Raw genomic sequence first — 22793 nt, forward strand, 5'->3', positions numbered from 1 at the left:
CACTCTCATTTGGCTTCACATGGCTAAGTACTCAAAATTAATCATAATCATTTATTCCCTGGGTTCTTAATTTCCAGCAGAGGCATGCGGCTTTGGAACCATCTATCTTAATGGTGAGCCATTCTGAATCGGCAGGAGCCAACATCTCCATTGAAAGAATCTCCCCTCCCCACCCCCAGACCTTCCAAATCTCATCTGCACATTGACATTTTATAGCAATTCTCTGTAATCACAACTTAGGCACCGAAAAGAATCTTGACAATGAAATAATAAATAGGAACTAAGTGAAGGCATCATATATTAACTTAATAAGTTCCTGAAAGAGAGAGGTTCAAAACACACTATCCCCAGAAAGGTCATCTTTAGCTATCCAAAGCTTTAGAAGTCTTCAAATTAAGAAGACAAAATAGAGTCTTACTCTAGGTGTTTTCTCTCTGACATTAGGCATAATGAAATAAAAAAACGAGGAAAGACTCACGATAACTCCCATGGAAAGCTCCCTCAAATTTAACTTAAGGAAAGTTTGTGGACGTCAACTATTGGTGGAAATATTTCACATAGGATCCCCCTGTTTTCTGTGGGTGGAACTGCTGTGAAATTTCTTCCCATCCAGGCTGAGGTTGGTCCTACAGGACACATCATGGGAATTGAGGGGAGCCCGTGAGAACCCCTGGAGGTAGAGGGAGAGGAGTAGGTACCAGGCTGGAGAAGGCTATGACAGCTGCTCGCTTCATCCTCATTTTTGGCTCCTGCACAGTGGGGGATGTCTTGCACAGAATATGGGGAACAAAGGAAAAGAGCCACCCCCTTCTCCCCTTCCCAGGTAGCCAGAAAAGGGACTAAGGAAAGTAGCATAGTGCGGGTGAAACTTCTCAAAGCCCCCATGCCACACGGAGGGGGGAATCACAGCGCAGAGGGTACTGCCTTGGAAGCATGTGCTGTGCAGTAACCCGTGCCCGACGGTGGCCATGGTGCTCTTATGGACCTTCTCCCTCAACATCCTCACAGCCCTCCTTCTGCAAAAGACCCATCTCAAAGAAGCCAAGTAGCTACTTAACTAGTAAGTGGCAGAGCCCATGTGACTAACTGTCCTATCAAGCTGCTTTCCCAATCTGCGTTGCCAAAGCTCTCAAGGCGTCGGCTTCCCAGAAAGCGTGGCCAGTGGGTGCCACAGGCTAGTGCGAACTGGCCCCCGAGAGCTGGGCTATGCGAGCTAGCGGCGATTCACAGTCCTGCCCAGGAGAGCGGTGGAGCCTCCCACATGCTTCTGAAATTGTCATTTCCTTTACCCCGTTAGTGGACCCCCACAAAGCTGAAGGTAAATCAGACTTGCCAGGGAAAGAAAAGAGTCCTGCTTTTTCACTGAATTACATTCTAGTCCCAGAGGTGATTTCTTCTCGCTTCTGCACGTCACCAGTTGACTTTGTCATTCAGTGGTCTGCGGGCTCTTCCAACGATCCGGCCCCAGCTTTCTGTATGGCCTTAAGGTTCTGAACCGAGAGTTGCTATGACTCAGATGGCCTTCTGTTGCCCAAATCACTGGCTTTTCCTTTCCACCTGTTCTATACATTTGGTGATTCACATACTCGGTCTCCTCCAAGTTGGGGTTATACTGCAGTTGCATATGCCAAGACTGCATTTCTGACCCTGTGTGATCAGGAGCCACTCCGTCAGAGCTCTCTGAGCTGGTTTCCTGGCCAGCTAGGTGGAGGACAGCCAGGCACCTCCCTGCCCACCGTGCTGTCCTGGGCCAGAAATATGTTTAATGAAAAAAAAAAAATTAAGAGTGTGGACAAAGAAAACAAAAGCAAGAAAACCTAGTTAATAAAATAATTTTTTTCAGTAGTCCTGCGGGAGAGGAAAAAAGTATTTTCAGACATTGTTTCCTGACAACATGCAGCAAATCAGAAGTTCAATAGATATACGCTGCCAAAAATGCCGTGCAAAAGCTATCGGGAGCATAGCCTGAAAATGCTCACGTACCCCAGTGAGTGGCCTGCCCTTGATAAATCACGGTACCCGCTAAATTGCATGCAGGTCCAACACATCTGCAGATAACCAGCGTGCGTTGTTTTGAAGGTCTCCCTTCATTTATGTCACTTGCCAATTTTGGAAATTCATAGGCTTTATTATAAGCTGGGCCTATAAGGACCTTCAGGATGACCTCTTATTTGGAGATAAGACACAGAGAGATCAAGAACAGGCAGGAGTGTGGCCTGGGCCATATAACATTTTGCACCCGGGTATCTACCCCCGTCCCTCACCCTTATCCAGGCTCTGGCCAAGGGATTTGTCAAGGGAAACAGCAAGTTGGTGGCAGCAAGGGGACTAAAACCTGGGTCTGCAGACCCTTGATCCTGTGCTCTTTGCCCACACTGGACATCTTCATGCAACTAGGCAGTCCAGAAAAATAACCCTCAGTAAGACAGGGGATCCCAAGCACAGCTGTCCTTTCAGAGCCATTATTAAGTATGTTATTTAGGAGATTTGGGGAGGAAGGCAGACTTGAGTACATGGCAGAATCAAGGAATGATCCTGATTTCTGCTCTCTGGAAACCAGATGTTGCAAACTAGATAGACCACAGACTATGTTGCATCCACAGATGAGTTTTTTTTTTTTTTTTTTCAATCTTGTGGAGTATTTTTTTAATTGACATTAGCATCTCATGTTTTAAAATTATAAAATTTTTCATAAAAGTACAGGTGCCCAGCTTTGGGTTTCTGGTAAACCAGAAGCATTGGCAACCCTGGGCTGCATTTCTGCACTGTGACAATTATGGCTAAAGAGCACATTCCCTCCTTAGAAGGGATGCATAGACTCTCCTTTCCCACCGATCTCCATTCATTTCAGCTACTTACCAGCCGGGGTGGAACGTGCTATGATCCATCCAAGAAGCAAGGACACACTGTGTGCCAGCATGGTGCCAGGTGCCAGAGTCAGTAAAGCTTCAGAAGAGCAGTTCTCTGGCAGATCAAAGTCTAGAGGCCAGAGATTACCAGAATTGTTGAATGGACATGTATAAGCAGAACCAAGTGACATGGAGTTGAGGACCCCCAAACTGAGTGAGGACATCACAGAAACAAGCAGGAATCTCTCATGCCCCATCTTCTGGAAAGTTCTTCTCAAGAGTTAAACTAGCCTCCAAATTCCCTTTGATTTTAAATTGTCATTGGGTCTATGCAACTGATGAGAAGTGAGATAAACACGCCCCACCCAGTTTCTTGTTTCCTGGACCCCTTCACTATCCCATGTACTGAGCTTCTTCTTGGTCCACACTTAGAGAAGAACGATTCACGAGTTAAAGCAGTGGTGGGTGGGAATCGACCAGACTTTTAGGGTAGATATTCAACCACATGCCTGCAGGTACAACATGGCCTGACCCCAAGCCCTACTTATAGACACAGAAGAATAGAGAAGAAAGTCCTTTGCTAGTCTAAGAAGAAGTCAGTGACAAGAAATTAACAATAGTCCTGATACCCAGATCAGGGTGTGCTTACTCCTATAGCATGGGCTTGCTGTCCTGGCTGAAGGGTGCTGGGCATTGGGTATAAGGATGTTATAGATCTTGTCGGCCCAATACAGAAAACCCAGAGCTTTATAGGAATGGAGAGCTATCCTCCACTTCAGCCGAGCTTCCTCTGGGTGAAGAACTAGATGCTCTGATTAACACATAGTGATTAACAACATATAATACAATGATATGATAACAATTATTAGTATGGTCACTATAGATATTATAATTACTGTTGTCGCCTCCGTTTCTTAGTGTCTGCTATCTTCCAGGGACTATGACAGGATACTAGAATGCTGCATTTTATGCAAATCCTCACCACAGCCTTACAAAGTAGAACCTCTAAATCTCATTTTTCTGAGGAGGAAACTGAGGCTCAGAGAAGCTAAATGACTTTCCCAAAGTGCCCCTGGCAAGTACTTGGGTCTGCTCTTCAAGTAGCAAATCCAGCTCTGCCTGGTGTTTGAGCCCCTGAACTTCCCTGCTCTGCTACAAAAAAATTTTAAAAATGCATTCTGGAGCGCATATACCAAAGAAACATTTATATGCATTAATAGGATTACAGACTATTGTAAATGCCCATAATGATTCAGGAATGATAGTTTTTCTTTTTCAAAAGTTGACCCGCAGGATGCTCAGATCTAAACCTGTGACCTTAGCTTAATCAGCATTACATCCAATTCCATAGAACCACCCTGGCCCTGGAGGTATAAGGCCACAGTTGACCTTGGGGGTGTTAGAGTCCTCCCATAGGACTGGCTGCCAGTCCAGCTTCACCAAACTGGGTGGTTTGGGGTTCGTTTGCTCATCGAGAAATGGAAGCAGTAAGACCCACCCTGTAGGCTAGTACATGGATTGAAGGAGGTACCATAGGTGTAAGTCTAGCAAACAACAAACACCCAACCAGGATGCTCACCACAACCGAAGATGGACATGCCTGCACTATTTCACTGCCTTAACCCTAGAACCTCACACAAACCTGAAACAAAGTAGGTGGTCATTTAAAGTACATGGAACTGGGGTGCCTGGGTGGCTCAGTCATTTAAGCATCTGCCTTCAGCTGAGGTCATGATCTCAGGGTCTTGGGATCGAGTCCCAGGTGGGGCTCTCTGTTGAACAGGCAGTCTGCTTGTCCCTCTCCATCTGTCCCCTCCACTCCCCACCACACCCTCTAGGGCTCACTCTCTCCCTCTCTCTCAAATAAATAAACTTTTTAAAATAAATAAATAAATAGATAGATAGATAGATAGATAGATAAAGTACATGGAACCAAATTCAGTTGAAATTAACTAACCAAATGGAAGCCTACTCCACCCCAGCCTCCAGATTCTGTTACGCTTCAGTCCTGAATAGAACGAAAGCTGTGATTGTCCCAAAATTATTTTAAATACTGAGTGATGTAGTATTTTACTGAAACAGCACATTTCTCACATTACCTTTGTTTTTTTATTCCTCCAGCTAAATGGCATTATTTTTTTATTACCTATGAACAAAATTAGAGCCATAGTAAAAAGTGGTGTTTCCTTTTTTTTTTTTTTTTTAAGGTTTTATTTGACAGAGAGAGACTCAGTGAGAGAGGGAACACAAGCAGGGGGAGTGGGAGAGGGAGAAGGAGGCCTTCTGCAGAGCAGGGAGCCCAACACGGGGCTCAATCCCAGGACCCCAGGATCATGACCTGAGCTGAAAGCAGACACTTAACAACTGAGCCACAGAGGTGCCCCCCAAAAGTGGTGTTTTTCTAACAGACAAAACTTGTTTTCATTTATTGACAAGGTGTTTCACCTGGGCTTCTCTAGGAGCTGAAAATGTTTTTGGAATCAAGGTATTTCGTCACAACATAGCTTTGAACATAGAATTGTCACTGCCTACTCAAAGTCTTAAAATACTGCCAGAATATGATTCTTTTTGGTACTGTGCTACAAATTGTGATTTGTTCAGGCAATCAGAATTAAAATTGCACTTTGTGGAAGGCACCAGTAACTTCCATTGAACTCCCAGGATCCTAGGAAAGGAACCAGGTTTTCTGTGAATGCTCACATGGGCCATACAACACACACCCCTCCTTCGGAGTAACCCAGGCTCAAGGCTCAGTCATAGCCATGTTCATAAAATGGCTGGCTTGGGTTTTTTTTTCCCCATTTAAATACGCAGCACTTTAAAGTTCAAGTAGCTAGAATTGGGGTGGGGGAGGCTGTTCCAAGGGTTCCCATTCGATTGTACTTTCCTGTTAACTAAAGTCCTGTTTAGTCTCTGGATTGAAAATGCGTTGGTGTACGTTCCTGGGTTAAGAAGATATGGTGAAGGTCGTTGAACTGTTCTTGAGCACAGAGGATCTGGGAATTGGTAAGTGGTGCCCCGTGAGCACCACTTAGGTGCAATCAGGTGTTGGAAGTCTTACTGTTCATAGCGGCCACAGACTCCTCCAGCCACCAGGTCTCTGGCCTGAAATTCTGGCTTGACAAACTAGCTTTGCTTTATCCCACCTTAAATGAACTAGAAAAATAACTGCATCTTTCAAAAGAGATTCCAGAGAATTTGCTCTTGGGGGCAAGATGAGGAGGCCAGTGGGGAAACACCACAGAGCTACCAAGTGCACACAGGGGTCAGTTCACTCCCCAAATGGAGCTTCCACACCGATTTGCAAACGCACTCCTGAGCCGATGGTCAGCCTCTCTCCTTTCTCTCTTCCCCAGCAGCCAGCAATGGCTCCAGTGACCAGTGTGTGAGTGTATTCAGGGAGCATCCTGCCCTTGTCCAGCTCTTATCTCATGGCTGTCAAGGGTCTCCAGGCCAGGGACCTGTGACTCCTTGAAGAGCTGAACCTGCCCCTTTCTCAGCCTCCACTTCCATCCAGGTTGCAGAATATTGGCTGGCTCAGTTCACCTGTGGCCAAGAGTCCATTACTCTGCAGAACTGTGTCTTGAAGGTCAAGGTCCTAGGAACCCAAGGAAATTGACCCACCCCTTCCTGCTAGTTGGCTCTGTGGAGGGGAGGATGGCGTGGGGACGACGTGGAGATGCAGGGCTGGGGGAGAATCAGAGCATCAGCTGTACCTTTCTCAGCTTCCGTTTTTTTATCTGCAAAAGGGCTTAGAAATCTACAGGGGATGGGGAGGAGGAAGGATGGAGGGAATCTGATTCTGTTTCTCCAAGGTCATCTCTGGACTCTTTGGGCTCATAGAAACTCTAGAGCACCCATTCCCATTTGACTTATAACTAAATCAGAGGACCCCATCTATTGGCACATAGTTCATTGAAAACTTCAGATAGAGAGTGATTTTTTTTTTATTGTTTTAGTCTTTGCGGTGTTTAAAAAAAAGTAGAATTTGTTGCCAATGTTTAAAACCCAGGTAATTTTATTTAAAAGTTATACAATTTCAACTTCCCCAGAATATCTGGAACCTGGGGCAGTCCTCGGCATGTGGCTCTGATGGTCTAGAGTGGCGCTGTCTCATAGGACTGTGTGTAGTGCAGGAAATGCCTCTTATCTGTGCTGTCCAGCATGATGGCCGCAAACCACAGTGTGGCTCTGGAACACTTGAAGTGTGGCTTATACAACCAAGGAACTGAATTTTTATTTCATTCTAATTGATCCAAATTGAAATCACCACCTTCAGCTTGTGGCTACCTTATTGGACCTCGCAGGTTTAGAGCTGAGTGGCGAGTAAGTACCCCATTTGGACAAGACTGGCCTCTGCAAGTCCCCACAGCTCCCACCATGCCTGTTTCCCTGCTTGCTTTGTTCCAGGTCACTGGGGCTGTTTCACCTTCATTAAGAGACACTTTTAAACAGTCTATTTTCTGAAGTTAAATACTTTGAGATATCTGCCACTCCCCCTCACCCCCACCCCCCCAGCTCTGTCCTTTCTCTTTCTGAATTTAACCATTTGGATCTTGGACCTGCAAAAGACCCTTTTTTATTAAAACCCAGGAGTATGATTATTAAAACTGTCTCCCACCCATGTGAATTTCTGTCTCTGCGAGAATTAGTTTCCTGATCCCAATTATTCACTTTTTCAGCCTTGCAAATCGTTTCCACCAAGTCAACTGGGTAGGAAAATCGCTCCCATGTCTGGACCCGTCCCTTCTCCATACATAAAATAGAGACAAGAGATCTAGTTAGGGAAGCAAGCCCATTAACCCCGCAGAAGCTGAGTGGAACTGTAACTTGGAATGACCTTGGAGGTCAACCAGTCCCACTGCTTCATTTTAAGAGAAAGGAATTCCCCCCAAAAGGTTGAGTGACTTACACATTGCCATAGAAAAATTTCACAGAAGAACCAAGCCTTTGACTCTTTATCCAGTGCTCTGTATTGCCGTCTACCTTTCCCCTGTATTGGCAGAAAGGAAACGAGGAATAGTGAGGCCAGTCTCTATGCACTATCCATCCCATCATCTCTTTTTTTTTTTTTGATTTTTTATTTATTTATTTGACAGAGAGAGGTTACAAGTAGGCAGAGAGGCAGGCAGAGAGAGAGAGGAGGAAGCAGGCTCCCTGCTGAGCAGAGAGCCCGATGCGGGACTCGATCCCAGGACCCTGAGATCATGACCTGAGCCGAAGGCAGCGGCTTAACCCACTGAGCCACCCAGGTGCCCACCATCCCATCATCTCTTAATCTCTAGCATTTTTCCAGAGAGAACAGCGTATGTTCAGTATGGAGACCAAAACCTTCCCTTTCTAGGGCCCTGTAGTCCTGCAGCCACTGCTTGGGAGATGACCACCGCAGTAGCCAACAGGTTGCTGTCTGTTAGGAAGGCAGTGTGGGAAGAGATTGAATTCTACATCATTGATCCTGGCTACCAGTGGTGATCAGAGGCTGGACGCGGAAGCACCCTGCATCTCTTTGAACCCAAGTAGCCCAAGTAAACTGTGTCTAGCTTCCTGAGAGAGCCCTTCCCTTGTAAATATCAGAGGGTAAACCTGGACCTTGCCAGCATCTAAGCCCAGGAACAGAGCCTCATGCGCCCTGTGGCTTAACTCCAAACCGTACATAAGAAATAACTTACAGATTTGGCCAGAAGAGTGATGCACGGTGTGTGGAAAGCTGGCAAGAACACACCTTCCTGGTGGGACCCAGACTTACCCTTATAAACAGAAACTTTCTTAAGACTCTTTGTCTCCAGGTAATGATAGTTGGAGAGGGTGGGGGTGGAAGAAACTTGAATAATTTTTTTTATCACTTAAGATAGTTCACTTGAGGGGCACCTAGATGGCTCAGTCTGTTAAACGTCTGCCTTCAGCTCAGGTCATGATCCCAGGGTTCTGGGATCAAGCCCCACGTCGGGCTCCTTGCTCAGGAGGGACGCTACTTCTCCCTATCCCTCTGCCTGCTGCTCCCCCTGCTTGTGCTCTCTGTCAAATAAATAAAGAAAAAAATATATATATATATTTTTTTAAGATAGTTCTTTTGAATGGTAGGTTCCTGGTGGCTGCCCTCCTGGAGTTTCAGTATGGAAGGAAGGTGTCAACCACATTTCACCATGAACATACTTCAATTTTATGTATAAATATACATATGTGTATACACACACACACACACACACACCCTACATTTATATATATCAACATGTCTCAGAGTGTGTTATATATAGGATATGTATTGAATATACATATATGATGTATGTGTGATACATACGTGATATATATATGATTCAAATTGTTTAATTGATTTTTTTTTTTTGGTTCAGAGACTAAAAACTGTCATCTGCAAGCCAAACCCAAGTTATTTTTCATTGTGACTTTTGTTCCTTTATATGATTTAATCACCAATATTTAAAAAAAAAAAAAAAAAACAGGAGACTTCACATAAAAATTCTACATGTCTGGTTTTTTCTTAAAAAAACACAACAAAGAGGAACAACCAACAGCAGGTGCACCCACATTCCGGCATAGCAACAAGCCTTTGAAACGAGAAGTGAGGATCCCAGGTGGCAGAGCGGGGTTTACTGCAGACCCCACGCAACCCACTTACTCAGATGTAAAGCCTGGCTCCTGCAGGCAATTGAGTTTGTACTCCTGGATCAGCCCAGGCGGCTGTTCAGAGTGGAAATTTATTTTGATGAAAAGATGCCGAAAGCATGACCCTTCACATTTGGAAACTCATCCATCCATGCAGGAAATATTTATCAAGTTGTTCTATGTGCCAAACACTGGGAAAGGCCCTGCCTGTACCACAGTGCGCAAAACTGGCGTGTCCTCTCGTCTCTCTCTGTGTCCCCGTTAGTGGGCGTTGAAAAACTTCCCCCTTCTTCCTCTCTTATGGGCTGAAATGCGGCTGAGGTGGGGAATCGCTCTTTGCCCGCCCCCAAACCCGCCCCCCCTTGACTGCACGCTCACCTGTTCAGTTATGTAAGCTGGAGGTCATTCTTCCATTCTCAGTCCTCTGTGGACATCTTGGCACACTGGCAACTTCCTGATTTCTAAATAATGTAGTAGACAAGACGGATCGTCCAGTTTCCCAGCCCATGGATGACGAAACAGAACCGGGAGAGGCCACACATTCTTGTTGTTGAAGGTATATTTTACAATTAAATTGGTCGTTGGGAGGCAGTGAAATCATTCTGAATCACCACCAGCCGGTGTCTGTGATGATCTCAAAAAAAGAGTAAGGAGAATTAAAGGACCAAAAATACTGGAGCCCCAGGAATACCAAGCTACCGGACATCTGACCGGGCAGTGACAGGATTTGAAGATGCGTCATTCTCTTTTGATCTTCCACTTTCTACATTTATTTTGGAGGCATCCCCCCCGCCCCCGCTTTGAACACTGAGGCTCTGCTGGGTAGAAGGAGATGAGTTTCTTCCTGTCACAATGTGAATATATAATGAAAGGAAAACCAAAGACGAGCCCTTTTGTTCAGGAATCCGTCTCATCAAAGACTCACATTGGCAGCTGATTGTTTTTATTTATTTCTGTAGGTTTTACATGACACCTGGAGACCGTTTAAAATGTTACTTGGCGGTAAGAGCTCTGTGTTTAAAAATAACACTCACCCGATGCCAAATCACTTTAGAGTCGGGTACAAATATTGAGACAAAAACCCCAGCTGTTATTGCTTTGGCTGCTAATTTGAGGTGTCAAATGAGAGCTCGCCTGCTATACGTCAGTGAATAAGGCCCCTTGTGAGATCATTATGTTTTCTAACAGTTGAGAGTAATGGACTAATCAGTGCAGCATCAGTTGGTTTCATTATATGCCCACACAATGGTTATGAGCTTTAATTTAAACGGTCCGCAGGGAGATCAAGGAAATCAGTAATAGGCGGCACCCAGGATAGTCCCAGAGAGCAGGTAGTGTGCGAGAGAGGGCTTCCCACATCCTCTCTTCTCTCTCCCTCCGTCCCTCTCAGTCCTCCTGCGCCGTCTGCCCGCAGAGACTCACTACCTGCTCCAAACAGCCCAGAGATGAGCTTTGCTTAAGAAGCAGATCTGTACTCTTGATTTGGAGGGGAATGCTTAAAAATCCCAACCAACCGATCCAACAGCAAGGGCGGCTGCTGACAATGCTTAGACGCGTTGAGATAGACGTTGAGCTCAGAGCACTCTGAGACCAAATCGCCCCTCTCCTGCGTAGCCTCTCTCAGGGCCCTCACTGTCCGTGCCGAGCTCTGTGCTCTACAGACCAGAGGAGGCTCAGGTCGTGCTAGTGCCTCTGAGTAGCGTTGGCAGGGAGGGAAACGCCATGGTCCCCACCACGTGGAAGCCTGTGAGGGCTGAGCACAGCACTGGCTTCTAGGACTCATCTCGGCCTTGGAAAAGGCATGGAAATTGGGCAGCCAGCCTCTGTCAGACCATCCCGTGAGAGGCAGTTTTGCACAACGGTAAAAAAAAATCAGGCCCTGGCATCCCGCTTCCCTGTATTTGAACACCGTCTCCACAACTGTAGAGCTGTGGTCAGAGCAGATCTTTTGAGGCTCCAAAATGGAATGGATTACCTCAGCATTGTGGGGAGAATTAAGTGAGATGACATGTGAAAAGTGCTCAACCCAGTGTCCTCACATAGCGACTCCTTAATAATTAGTATCAGTGTTGTTCTTGCTCTCACTGACATCTTTACTGGAGGGTCTCGGCAGGCTCGCCTCCAAGCCACAGACTTCGCTAGTCTCACCGATGAGAAGGCAGAGAGTTCGTGGCAGAACCGATAACGTTCAGTTTAGATTTTCTCAAAGGATGCGTGTGTGTATGCTCTTCCTGATTTCTAGAGTTTCCTAGAGCCTCCGGCCGAAGCAGAAAGTGGGCAGCTGGGTGATAGGAGGGAACGCTCAGGGGAGCTTCCTCCAGAAATGACTGAATCATTGAGTAGGGGAGAGATTCTGGGCTGGGGGATGCCTCCCTTAACCTCCGTGGGCACTTGGTGTGTGTTCTCCTGCAGCCAGGCCACAAAGAGACACCACCTCCCCCCGTTATCGTGGATTCAGCCAGCCCAAAGCATTCACATCCCCAGGACCTAGGAGCATGTGGAAGGGCCTGGTCACCAGCAACGGGCCTTATTCCTGGGGCCACAGTGGATCAGTCAGCAGCCACCAAGCAAGACCAAGACACACCAGCCCTGCTTTGATGTACAGGCCAGAGAAGGGAGCAGGCATCTAAAGCATCCTCAGTCTCGTTCCTCTCTCGCTGTCGGAGTGGCCGTGAGCCCTCAGCCCCTCCTTCCGAGGCCCTCACGTTGCCTGCCGGAATCCTCTGTGATTCCTGTTCCCCAGGCCAGCAGTATAGATCTTCCCTGCGGGGTCCTGCCGCCGCAGTTTTTGCACTCTGCTGCTGTTCAGACAATGCTGCTGCCTCCTTTGGTTTGTTTCTGCCCCTGGGAATTCAATACAGGCCCTGCTGGAGAAGTTCCAGCTTCAGGGATTGGAGGGCTGGCCGTGGAACCTGGGTATGTGTAAGGACAAGTCAGGGCACCTCCAAGCTCCCTTGAAAAAGACATTCCACTGCCATGGCTGCTGATGACTCACTATGCATGTCCTTCCTGGGGAGTGTTAAGGAGGGAACCACCTTATTTATGGAGACAGACATAAGGAACAATCAGCCTGCCTCGAGAAGAGGGCTGAAATAGGCCTGTCTTCCAAGAGGGATTATCCAACCCAGGGAGCCTGGATCCCTACCTATGCGGAGGGGAAGAGGAGGGGCTCCAGGAGTACCCCGAGGGCTGGCACGCTGGGAGTCTGCGGTGGCACTTACTGTGGGTGCCTGGTTTTGCAATTATGTGATACGTGCTCACAGATAATACTGCTGCATTAGAGTCAATTACATAGTGCTATGGACACACAACACACAGATTACAGCCAGAGCCAAGAAAGCACAGAGTGATAAAGCGAGGGCCTAATCGGAGGAGACAGAGGGAAATGTCAGCCTTATTAAGGTTGCCAGGGTGCCGTGGCTGCAGCTGGACTTGGCCCCTCCAGACCGAAGATGGCTATCTTGAGGGCCGTGAGGGAGAGCCACATGTCAGCACAGAGCAGAAAGCAGCAGGGAGCCGGGGGCAGATGCCAAGTTGGAGCTTTCCAAGGGTGAGTACAGCAGTTCCATGGAGGGCTGTGTACTAGTTCAGATCTTGGGGCTCTTTCTAGGCAGGAAACCCCCAATGCGCTCCTCAGAAGAGGCTTCCAGTCCCAGAGTCAGCAAGAAGGTAGCCTATACGCTGTCCTCCCACTCAGGTAAAAGGCTCTATTCGTAGCTTTTTGTCTAGCTCGGTGGTTTTCAAACTTGAGCTTGCATAGAAAACTATGGAGGGAGCATCTCATGTTAAAACACACGAGGCTGGGGGACATCCTCCCCCCGACCCCCCACCGCCACGCCGAGCATCTGCTTTAGTAGGTCTGGGTGGGGCCTGAAGACATGATGCTGCAGGTCTGGGGACCACACTTAGAGAACCACTACCCAAGTTCATTCCACACTCAGCCCAAGGTGGATTCACCTGCCCTGTCCCTTGAGCAGGGTCCTCTCTTGGTTCGGATTTCATTGCAGCATCATAGGTTCTGGAAGCACTGGGACCCATCGTCCAGGTGGGCCTGTGCTGTGGGCCAGGAGTATGGATTCTAGAGTCAGACCTCCTGCCCAGCCCTACCAGTTGCTTCTTGGGGCTTCCTACCTGGGTTTTGGGAGCTTCTGACCTAATCCCCTCTTCTTACAGAGCGGTTATGCTGCCTGCCCACATCACAGGCAATTACTGACAAAGGCGAGTCGGGAACTTCCCAGTTCTAGAGAACCAGGATTGTAAACACTTTCTATAAAAAGGCAGATGGCACTATTTTAGGCGCGGCCAGCCCCGTGGTCTCTGTCGCATCTGCTCGGCTCTTGTAACACAGAAGCAGCCGCCGCAGACAATACATAAACGGATGGGTAAGACCTTATTTACAAAAACAGGCTGTATGAGATGGGATCTGACTTGTGGTCAGTAGTTTGTCATCTCCTGGCCTTGTGCGTTCTTCCCTACTGGGGAGCCCTGGTCTCGCCACAGTACACAGGATTCCGCTGAGGAACATAAGCACATTCTTTCTGGGTATCAAGGTTCTGTTTGTGCTCTAATCCCTTAGTGTCCTGGGGAAAACCAGTTTAATGCCCTCCCTCTCGTGCTCAGAACTGAGAGAGCGTGGTATCCATTGGGAGAAGTAGCATTGCCTACATGGATCATTTTAATATGGAAAATGATCCTTTTTCATTAAACATTTATGTTCTGATGATGACAAAACAGAAAAGTGATTGCACAGTATATAGGTCACCCTTAGTCTCAATATAAATAACAGTATAACAGGTAAGGGTTTTAGGAAAAAGAAATGGGAGGTAGGCAGACTGTCTTTAAATCTCATGGTGGGGGGTGGCCTTATTTCTAGTTAATACTGAGATGCCCATTTAGCAGCTTGTGATGGTGCAAAAGTTGGGAGGAGGGCAGCGTAGTTCTGAAGTCTTAGAGAATTAATTTGACCCTGATCTTGATCTTGACACTGCATTTATTTGAGGAGAAACTTCCAACCTGGGTGACTTGGGGTAAAATGTATTTTCTCAAAATATCTCCAAAGGAGCAGAGCGGTGAGGTTAAAGCTAGATTGTAGAACTGGCAGAACTCCAGAAGAGGGAGGTACATAAAACAAGATGATGAGGTCCCCACAGCTTAGTCCGGGCCAAAGCCCTCCAGAGGCGGGTCATCATCAGACCCGACTGCTTATTTTCCTGTTGGTTAATTTTCAGGGAAGTTCATAGAACAAGAGACACTTGGGCACTTCTTTCTAGCTTTGGGTTCCAGGGTGGACATGACAGAAAACATCCACACTGGGGTAACAAACTGGCTTGAAAACAGGAGGCAGTGGGTAAGTTGGGGGAAATTGTGGTGTAAAAAATAACAGCAATTCCCAGATCCTCCCAGGAGCTCGTGAGCTACCCTGGGGGTCCCTTTCCTCGCCTCAAACCACTCGTCTCCAAGATGGAGATAAGAATTCCAACCTCAGAGTCCTACAAATATCCAATAAGGTGAATGCGAAAGCTTATTGTAAACCATAAAAGAGTAAAGAGACACAAGGTCAAACAACAACTGAGGGTTCCTGAGTGCTGCGCAGGAGCCAGGCCGTGTGCTCACAAGTGTGCTTTGTTTCAGTGCAGGGTGGTTGACTGGATCAGGCCCCTCCCTCCACAAAAGTCCATGTCCTCATCCCAGGAACTTAGGAATATTACCTTTTATGGCAAAAGGGACTTGGTAGATGTGACTAAGATAAGGATCCTGAGATGGGCAGTTTATTCTGGATTATCCACTTCGGCCCTAAATGTCTCACGAGGCTCCTCATAATAGGGAGCTGGGTCACAGTGGATGGGGGGGAGGGGATGTGACAGCAGAAGCAAGAGGTCGGGGAACTGCAGGAATGGACCACAGGTTGAGGACAGGCAGCAGAAGACAATGAAGCATTCTCCTGCTGCTGCCACCATAAGAAATGTGGGCCCCTGAGCCCACATTAGACTTCCGACCTCCAGACTAGGTTGCTTGAAGCCACAAAATTTTTAGTACTCTGTTCTCCTAGCAGAAGGTGAACAAGGCAGGCGTCATTCCTGGAGTTGGGCTTGCTTCGTCCGTAAACGGAGGCGATCACAAAAGTGCCTGTCTCATAGGGTGTTTGCAGCAACTAAGAGATGGTACAAGTGGTACCCCCAGCCCACTGCCTGCGTGGCACACAATAAGCTCTCAGCTAACACTGGGAATACTAGTATCATCATATTATATCACCCCTAAAGCTCTGTGAGATTGGTGCTATTATTATCTCCACGTTAAGGGAGGAAACCTAATGAGATTCAGAGAACTTACTGGTGGTTCCACGGGCTGTATGTGGCAGAGCCAGAGTCTGAACCAGGTCTCCCTTCCAGGCGCATGCTCCCCAGTGCTGCTCCACTGCGGGGGTTGCGTGGAGGGGTGGTCATAACACCACCACCTTCTTTGGAAGCCGATTACTAATGGGTGTGGGCAACAGAGAGAGCGCCATACTCCATGCGTGGGCGCAAGCCACCAAGACTAGAGATCAAACAAATCTAGGTCTATCAGGGAAACAAAACCTGTAGCTGCCATGGAGATCAGCATCCAAGAGGTCACCAGCCCTCTGTCATCCCCAGGCTGGCCAGCCCCCTGCAGCAAATCAGGAAAGTCTGAAGACTGTGTTTAGTCATTTTGGTTCTGGAATAATTGCTATTATCGTAAATGTTTTATAGCCCTCATTACAGCTCACATTTAAACATCAGTGTAGTAATACATTAATAAGTCATTGCTGCCAGATGTACTTACGGTCAGGCCCTGCACTGTGTGTTCAGCTCAGTTAGGGCTGGCTGTGACTCTCCCTGATGTGAGTGGCTGGGTATGCTTGGAAGGAAGCCTCTTCTCCCCAAAGGCTTCGTGCTCTTTGCCTTTGGGAGAGGAAGATGGTTAGACTGTTGTCTGGTATTGAGTCCATGACCCTAATGAGGTATCCCCAAAGTGTGGAGCCTAGAACTCTGGCACAGAAAGGGAAATGAAGGCATCATTTCAGCCCCAGAGGTATTCCTCATCTGATGGAGGACTGGCGGGGGGGCAGGGGGACATAGTCCCCACACCCAGGAAGCTTCCTGCCAAGGAAGTAGACTCTTCAGCCTTGTCAGATGAGATATTCCAAAGGCTACCTGGGTGTGGGGAGACAGGATGGGTTAACACACACTTCACAGAAAAGATAAGCCATAGAATTAGTGCTGGACCCATGGTAAATACCAGATGAGGTAGAGAGACGTACTGGGTTCTGTGTCTTCAGGTAAACAGATTTCCTTCTGGCCTTATTAACCAAACAAATGCTAAGTAGGCCCTGAGGAATTGCAGGGAGGGCCTGAGGCAAGAGGGTGTGGGGGGGTGGGCTCCCCCTGTGGTGGGTGGAAAGGGAGAGGATGTGCAGGCACCTTGGCTGCAGTGGGTATGGGGGCCACTGTGCTGGGTGAAGCTGGATTTCCACTTCCATGGAGGTTGGGGTGGGGTAACCATGAATGACCAGGACAGGACCAGATTCTCTCCGCCAGTGTCCATAAAATGGTAGGCTTCATTTACCGAATATAGACTGCACACTGAGCCTTTTACCAGCCTGTGGGAGAGGTACCGCTACCCGCCTGCTTCTGCCGATGAAGGGCCTGTGGCTGAGAGATGCTGGTAATTTCCCCAAGATCGCACAACCAGGGCATATAAGACTCAGTCTGAATCACGGATGGACCAGGTCGTGGGGCTACGGTCGCGCACGGGATAGGAAGCGTTGGAAGGCATTCTAAGAGAAAGGCAATATGTTTCACAAGAGCTGAGGACAAAAGAAGTCAGCTTAACCATGGAAGGCTCCAAAGAAAGTCTCCTTCCCGGGCCAGCGGGGGCCCATGGAGGGGAACAAGGGTGAGCTCATGAGAATATACTTCCAGAATAAACTGTCCACGTAGCACCCTGGGTTCGGCGGTATGGGCAGTGGGCAGAGCAGGGAAATTGGAGCAAGACAGTGCTGGATTTCAATCCCATCTCCCAAGCTCAGCAGCTAAGGGTCCCTGGGAGAATTCCATCCCCTCCGTAGCTCCACTTCCTCATCAGTAGCACGAGGACAATGTCCACTTCCCAGGGACATGTGTCGCTAACCAGAATGACACATATCTGTTTTCTTCTCTCAAAAAGTAGGACAGTGATACATAGCTGACACTGGGCTTGTGAGAACTGGAGATGTCATCGTAAGTCCTCTGTGCTCAGCACCTGGTAGGATTTCAGGAAGTGACAGTCTTGCCGTAGGTGGGTCTGAGAGTACTGAGAGGGCAGCTGACGAGAGGAAAGAGCCTCTTTCCTCTGAAAGACGGAGTCAGGGATTCTCTCCTCTTCTGGAGACCCACCCCCTTGTCTCCAGCTGCCCCATAGCTATTGATTTATGATCCTCTTGACAGTCGCACCAATTCCTCCCCCCACCCTCCAGAAATCGCTACTGCCCCCCCATGCTACGTCCTTCTTAACCGTTTCCCTTCTTCCTCTGCCTTCACAGCACCCTCAACAACAACAACATCAGCCGCATCCTCGTCACCAGCTTCAACCACATGCCGAAGATTCGAACTCTGTGAGTAACGGTCCCTGCTTCTGCCCCACACTCCGCCCCATGTGCCCTGCCCTGACCTGCACATGGGTCCTAGAGCAAACCTGCCTCCTCCCACCATTGACGAGGAGATCTTGGTGAGCCACAGATGGGGGAGAAGCATCGCAGTGCCACCCACAGTTCTGAAACCCCATTCCACGGCAGACAGACGCGTTTCTCTTTACCCTGTTCACGGGGGAATGCGTCTTTGTGTGTCCCATCTTGATGGAAAAGTTTATTAGTGTTACATTGTGACAGAACATGGCTAACTGGGATGTAATGATTCGGTGTCTCCTGAGCTGATGTCACCTGCCGTTGTCAGTTCTGTCGTAGCACCGTGGTCATGTTTTCCCCTCTGTGTCCCGTGGCCAAGTGGGAGCCTTAACCCCTCCTTCTCCCCATCCTCGTGTCCCACACCCAACAGAGTGCCCTACTCCCTTGATGATATTCTGGTAGGATACAGGAACTTGTTCTTGACCGTTAATTTTGGGGTAGGCTCCAGCTTTCCTTTTCCGTGTACTCCCAAAGCAAATCTTCTCACAACACCCCATGTGGAGAGCAGTCCCGGTGCCTTTATTACCTGGGGAGTTCCTTCTCCTCTCAACCAGAACGCCTTGTAAGTTTCTCTGCAAATGGAATCCGTTGGCCTTTCCATAGGGGTTCACAGGCATGGTTTCCTTGTGTTGGGGCAACTTCACCAGCGTGTGCATTACAGTAATAGCGGAGAACCAGCCCCCAAGAGCTTTCAGCTAAATACATGTAGGGCCAAGGCAGCGAGCTGGAATTTCTGCTGTTCCCTTTGTTCGCTCCAAGACCTCTGTTCCCTCTAAAAATGGGGGCGCTGGAGAGGATCAGATGAGAGGAGGTACGAGGAGTGCCTGGCACAGAGTGCATGATGAATGATGTTGACTATTACTGTTACCGTCACTCTATCCAGGAATCTGCACTGAAAGTTCCAAGCCACCAGCTCATCAGTGGCCCCTGAGCAACATGGGATCCACAGGGATTTAAAAATCCATAGAGCAGGGACCCAAAGTTGGGTCCCTGGACCGGCAGCATCAGCATCATGGAATGAGATTAGACCCAAGGAATCGCAATCTGGGGGTGTGGGGCCAGCCATCGGGGTGTAACAAGCCCCCAGGGAGATTCTGATGCTCATACTGTTTAAGAACCCCTGCGTGAGTGAGAAAGTGACCTTATCAGGGCGGGGTGGGGGGTGGGCAGGGAATGAAGCACAGAGCGGTGGAGCCCTGTGTGAGGGAACAGCACGGACCTCCCTGGGCAGACCTGAGTGTAAAGGCGAGCCCTCACTGCCCCTGACTCTGGGCAAGTTTCTTCCTCTCTCTGCCCTGCAAGGACAGGGAGTTCGTAAGTGCTTGTCTCACAGTGGTGAGAATGAGGTACGCTTGCAGGTAGAGGGCCTGTGTCATGAGGTCCACTCAACAGATACTGGTTACTGCGAAGAAGCATCCAAGCCCAGTGTCCCTCATTGCTCCCCATTTCTCCCTTTGACCCCTCATGTGATAGCATCAGTCCACCAAGAAAATCTTTCCTTTTCCTTGCCCTTTGAAATGGGATGGTGCAGTCGTGGGGTTTTAAGGAGAAACCATGGGGGTCTTCAAAGACCACCTCAGAGCCCACGGCAAGCTACATATGAGCTGCCAAAGAGTGTGCCCGGGGCTTCTGGCCTGAAAGCTGAAAGCGAGCCTCCTGGTGCAGGGCCTGCCTCACCCCACATGGGCTTGCGGAATAGAAGAAAAAGGACGCTCCCCTGCAGAAACCCGCAGTCCAGCCCCTGTGGCTCCTTCTCTGTGACTTCGGCTTCCCCCTTGCTCTTCTCCATCTAGGAGCAGCAATAACAGAGGCTCGGCTGGGTCCATGGGACGGGGCCCCTGGGGAGCTGGGTCTGGCTCTCAGGTCCCTTGTTTGGCGGCCTCCGGTGGGAAAGGACGGTGGAGGAGGGTCTTCTCCTTGTTTCTGTTGTCATCCTTCCCCGCGGTCCTGAGCACTCATCTGATGAGTTGAGATCAATCAATCAATCTCGTCTGTTCTCTTTGCTCCGTGCCTGCTGCCACTTTCTCTTTAGTTTAATTTCAGAGACGGCTCTGTACAGAACTCCCCAGAGACTTGCACTGACTAATCCCCCTTCACTGTAATTAAAGTAGGGGTGCGGGAGATGGGGGGTGGGGAAGGGGGGAAGAGGAGCGAGGAAGGAAGTCATAAATGGGATTTCTAAAGGAAAGCTTTTATATTTAATTCAGAAAGCCACATTTTATAGAAAATGAACACTGACCCTCTCTAAAAGGATTTGCTGGAAATTTAATTTAGCGCCTGTGGCTAAAAGGCACCTTTTACAAATTGGCGTTTGTATGCATTCACCTTATCTTCTGTGGAGGTGGATTTGCTGACATGGGATGTGAGGTTTCCATCAGCAGAAGATCGTAGAAATGCATGCAGGAACCACCTCGGCGCCTTGATGCCTTGGTGTCTAAGTAAGAAATGGCGTTCTGTCCAGGGAGGGCTCCGGGCTGGGAGGAGACGGAAGTGTGGAGCCAGTGCCCTCACAACTGTAGTAGCTGCACACATTCCTTTGATGGCTCATAGTGTGCAGGGCCTTGTGTTGGGTCCTTCTCATGAACAGTTCCAGTCCTCACAACAGCCCTAGGAAGGGGCACCTTTAATAAGCCCCACTTTACAGTTCATAGCACTGAGGCCCCGAGTTCAATCACTGCCCAAAGTCAGAGTCGGAAAAGCGCAGAGCCAGTGTCAGATCTGAGCAGTTTGACCTCAGAGCCTGAGGTCATTCCATTCAGCAGAAACAAAAGCAGAGGAGCCGAGGCAGGCCTGAAAGGCCACTGGAGGCCACCTCCCCCCCCAGGTCACGGCCATCCCAATTTACCAAAGTCATGAAAAGGAAATAAAATAATTTTTCTTCCCATTTGAGGAGATTAGGAATACTCCTGGCAGTGTCCAGACTTACGTTTCCTCATCGATGTGATAACTTTCCTTTCAATAGTAGTATTTGGGGTGATACTCCTCAATTTGATCTCCCAAACCTGGTTTGAAAGGCTGGAGCTTGGAAGAGTCTGCCCGGCTCAACTCTCCCAGCACTCCCGGCGGTTAAAATTCTAGGACGGGTGGGAGGATCTGAGCCCGTCCACTGCTCTAGGCTTTTGACAAGAGCCTTTAGGTGGATTCCAGGTCTGTTTTGGCCACCTGTTCTCCATGGTCCCTCTTGGAAGTGGAGGAATCCCCGCAAAGGCAGACAAAAGGTTAGGAAGGTAAGGAAGGTAAGGAAGAAAAGGTAGCTTGGGGCCACCTTGCAGTGGTTGAGAAAGAACCAACCTGGCATCATCTTCCAAAAGGAAAACCTCCAACATTTTCAGTCTCCCAGAAATTAATCTGCTTAATAAGGATCTGACTGACCTAAAACTCACTTTAGCCATCCCACTGATCGCTTACGCCTGATGGGAACTGATGGGAAGTCGTTGACATTGATCTACCTTGTGGACCCATGTTCAGCCCTTCATAGGAATCCCTGTTTGCTCAGCTTCCGTACGTCACTGCCAAAGAAGGCAACCGCCTTTCCTCATTGAAGCTAGACTCTCTTTAGAAGGCCCTGATCCTCCGGATGCACAGAAGTCTTCCAGCACCTCAGCCTATGCTGGCACTGCGGCTTGCCTTTGCTCTATCTTGTCACGGATGCCGTCACTTGTCACTGTCGCCAATATCCTCAGCAATCCTTACACCAGTGGTCTCTTTGCGCCCACAGAGCCAACACCCCATCCCCTCTCTCTCTTGCTCCTCTCCCTCTCTCTCTCTCCCTCCTGTCCATCTGTCTGTCTCTCTCTGTAGCTCACTGATAGGTCAGGAAGCAGATCATTTTCACGCATGCTGAAATTTCCCAAGAAGGCCCAGGATCGAAAAGGAGTTCCCTCATCTCCTTCATATTCTTCCCCTAGTTGAGGATTGTGCCTCCCCTACCCTTTCCCGCCTGTGACACCTCTTTCTGAAATGCCAGATGAAGAGGAAGCGGCAAGGGGTCTGAGCTTTGAAACTCAAAAGGGAAAATTGCTTGGGGCCCATTCCAGGCACAGGATCTTGGGACGTGGAGCCTCTGAAAATGTGTTCAACTTTAAAGTTTTGACTCTGAAATCCACAAGAACATTGCAACATCAAAATTAATCATTTGGAAACAAATCATAAAAATCTTTTCAAAAAATTTTAGCAGAAAAAAAGAATTACATTCTGCATGGGCATGGGTTCATTTAGTTGGACAGAGATGATGGGATCTGGAACCCCCTGAGGCTGTTGAGGCTCCCAGTGGCCCGGGCCTGCCTAAGGTTTGCACCCACACCATGGCAGGAAGGCTGTGCCGGCACGCCCCTCCAGTTGGCTGCACGTGGCCAGTGCTGAGCAATGCTGACTTTATGCTCAGTGGAGTGTAGTCAAGAGCCCTTCAGAGCTCTCCATTTCAGGCATAGAGGTAGCCAAGCCACTGTTTCAGGCTGCCACTCAATAATAACCGACTTGACACAGAGTACTTGAAAGTCTCAAGATACTACTGGCTGATTAGCATGTCCAGGATTGGGCGCTTGAAATTCGCAGCAGAAACCCAAGTGTGTGATAAGCTGATGTGACTAAAACTTACCACCACCACTGCTAATGACCTAGGGTTGTGGGGAATATGGAAATTT

The 22793-nt window shown here is 48.5% G+C and overlaps 1 protein-coding gene across 2 annotated transcripts in view; it reads left to right on the top strand.

Annotated features, from left to right (window-relative positions):
- SLIT3 (slit guidance ligand 3) overlaps positions 1-22793 on the top strand; it is a gene marked incomplete at its 5' end in the record, with an annotated part of 594733 nt that overhangs the window by 442404 nt on the left and 129536 nt on the right. For both annotated transcript variants that reach the window (XM_082724113.1, XM_082724112.1), the window contains one exon: positions 18010-18081. In XM_082724113.1, coding sequence (XP_082580239.1) covers positions 18010-18081 — 72 coding nt within the window. The remainder of the gene's footprint in view (positions 1-18009; positions 18082-22793) is intronic.

This window comes from Mustela nivalis, assembly GCF_964662115.1.
Source record: "Mustela nivalis genome assembly, chromosome: 3".
Lineage (NCBI taxonomy): Eukaryota > Metazoa > Chordata > Mammalia > Carnivora > Mustelidae > Mustela > Mustela nivalis.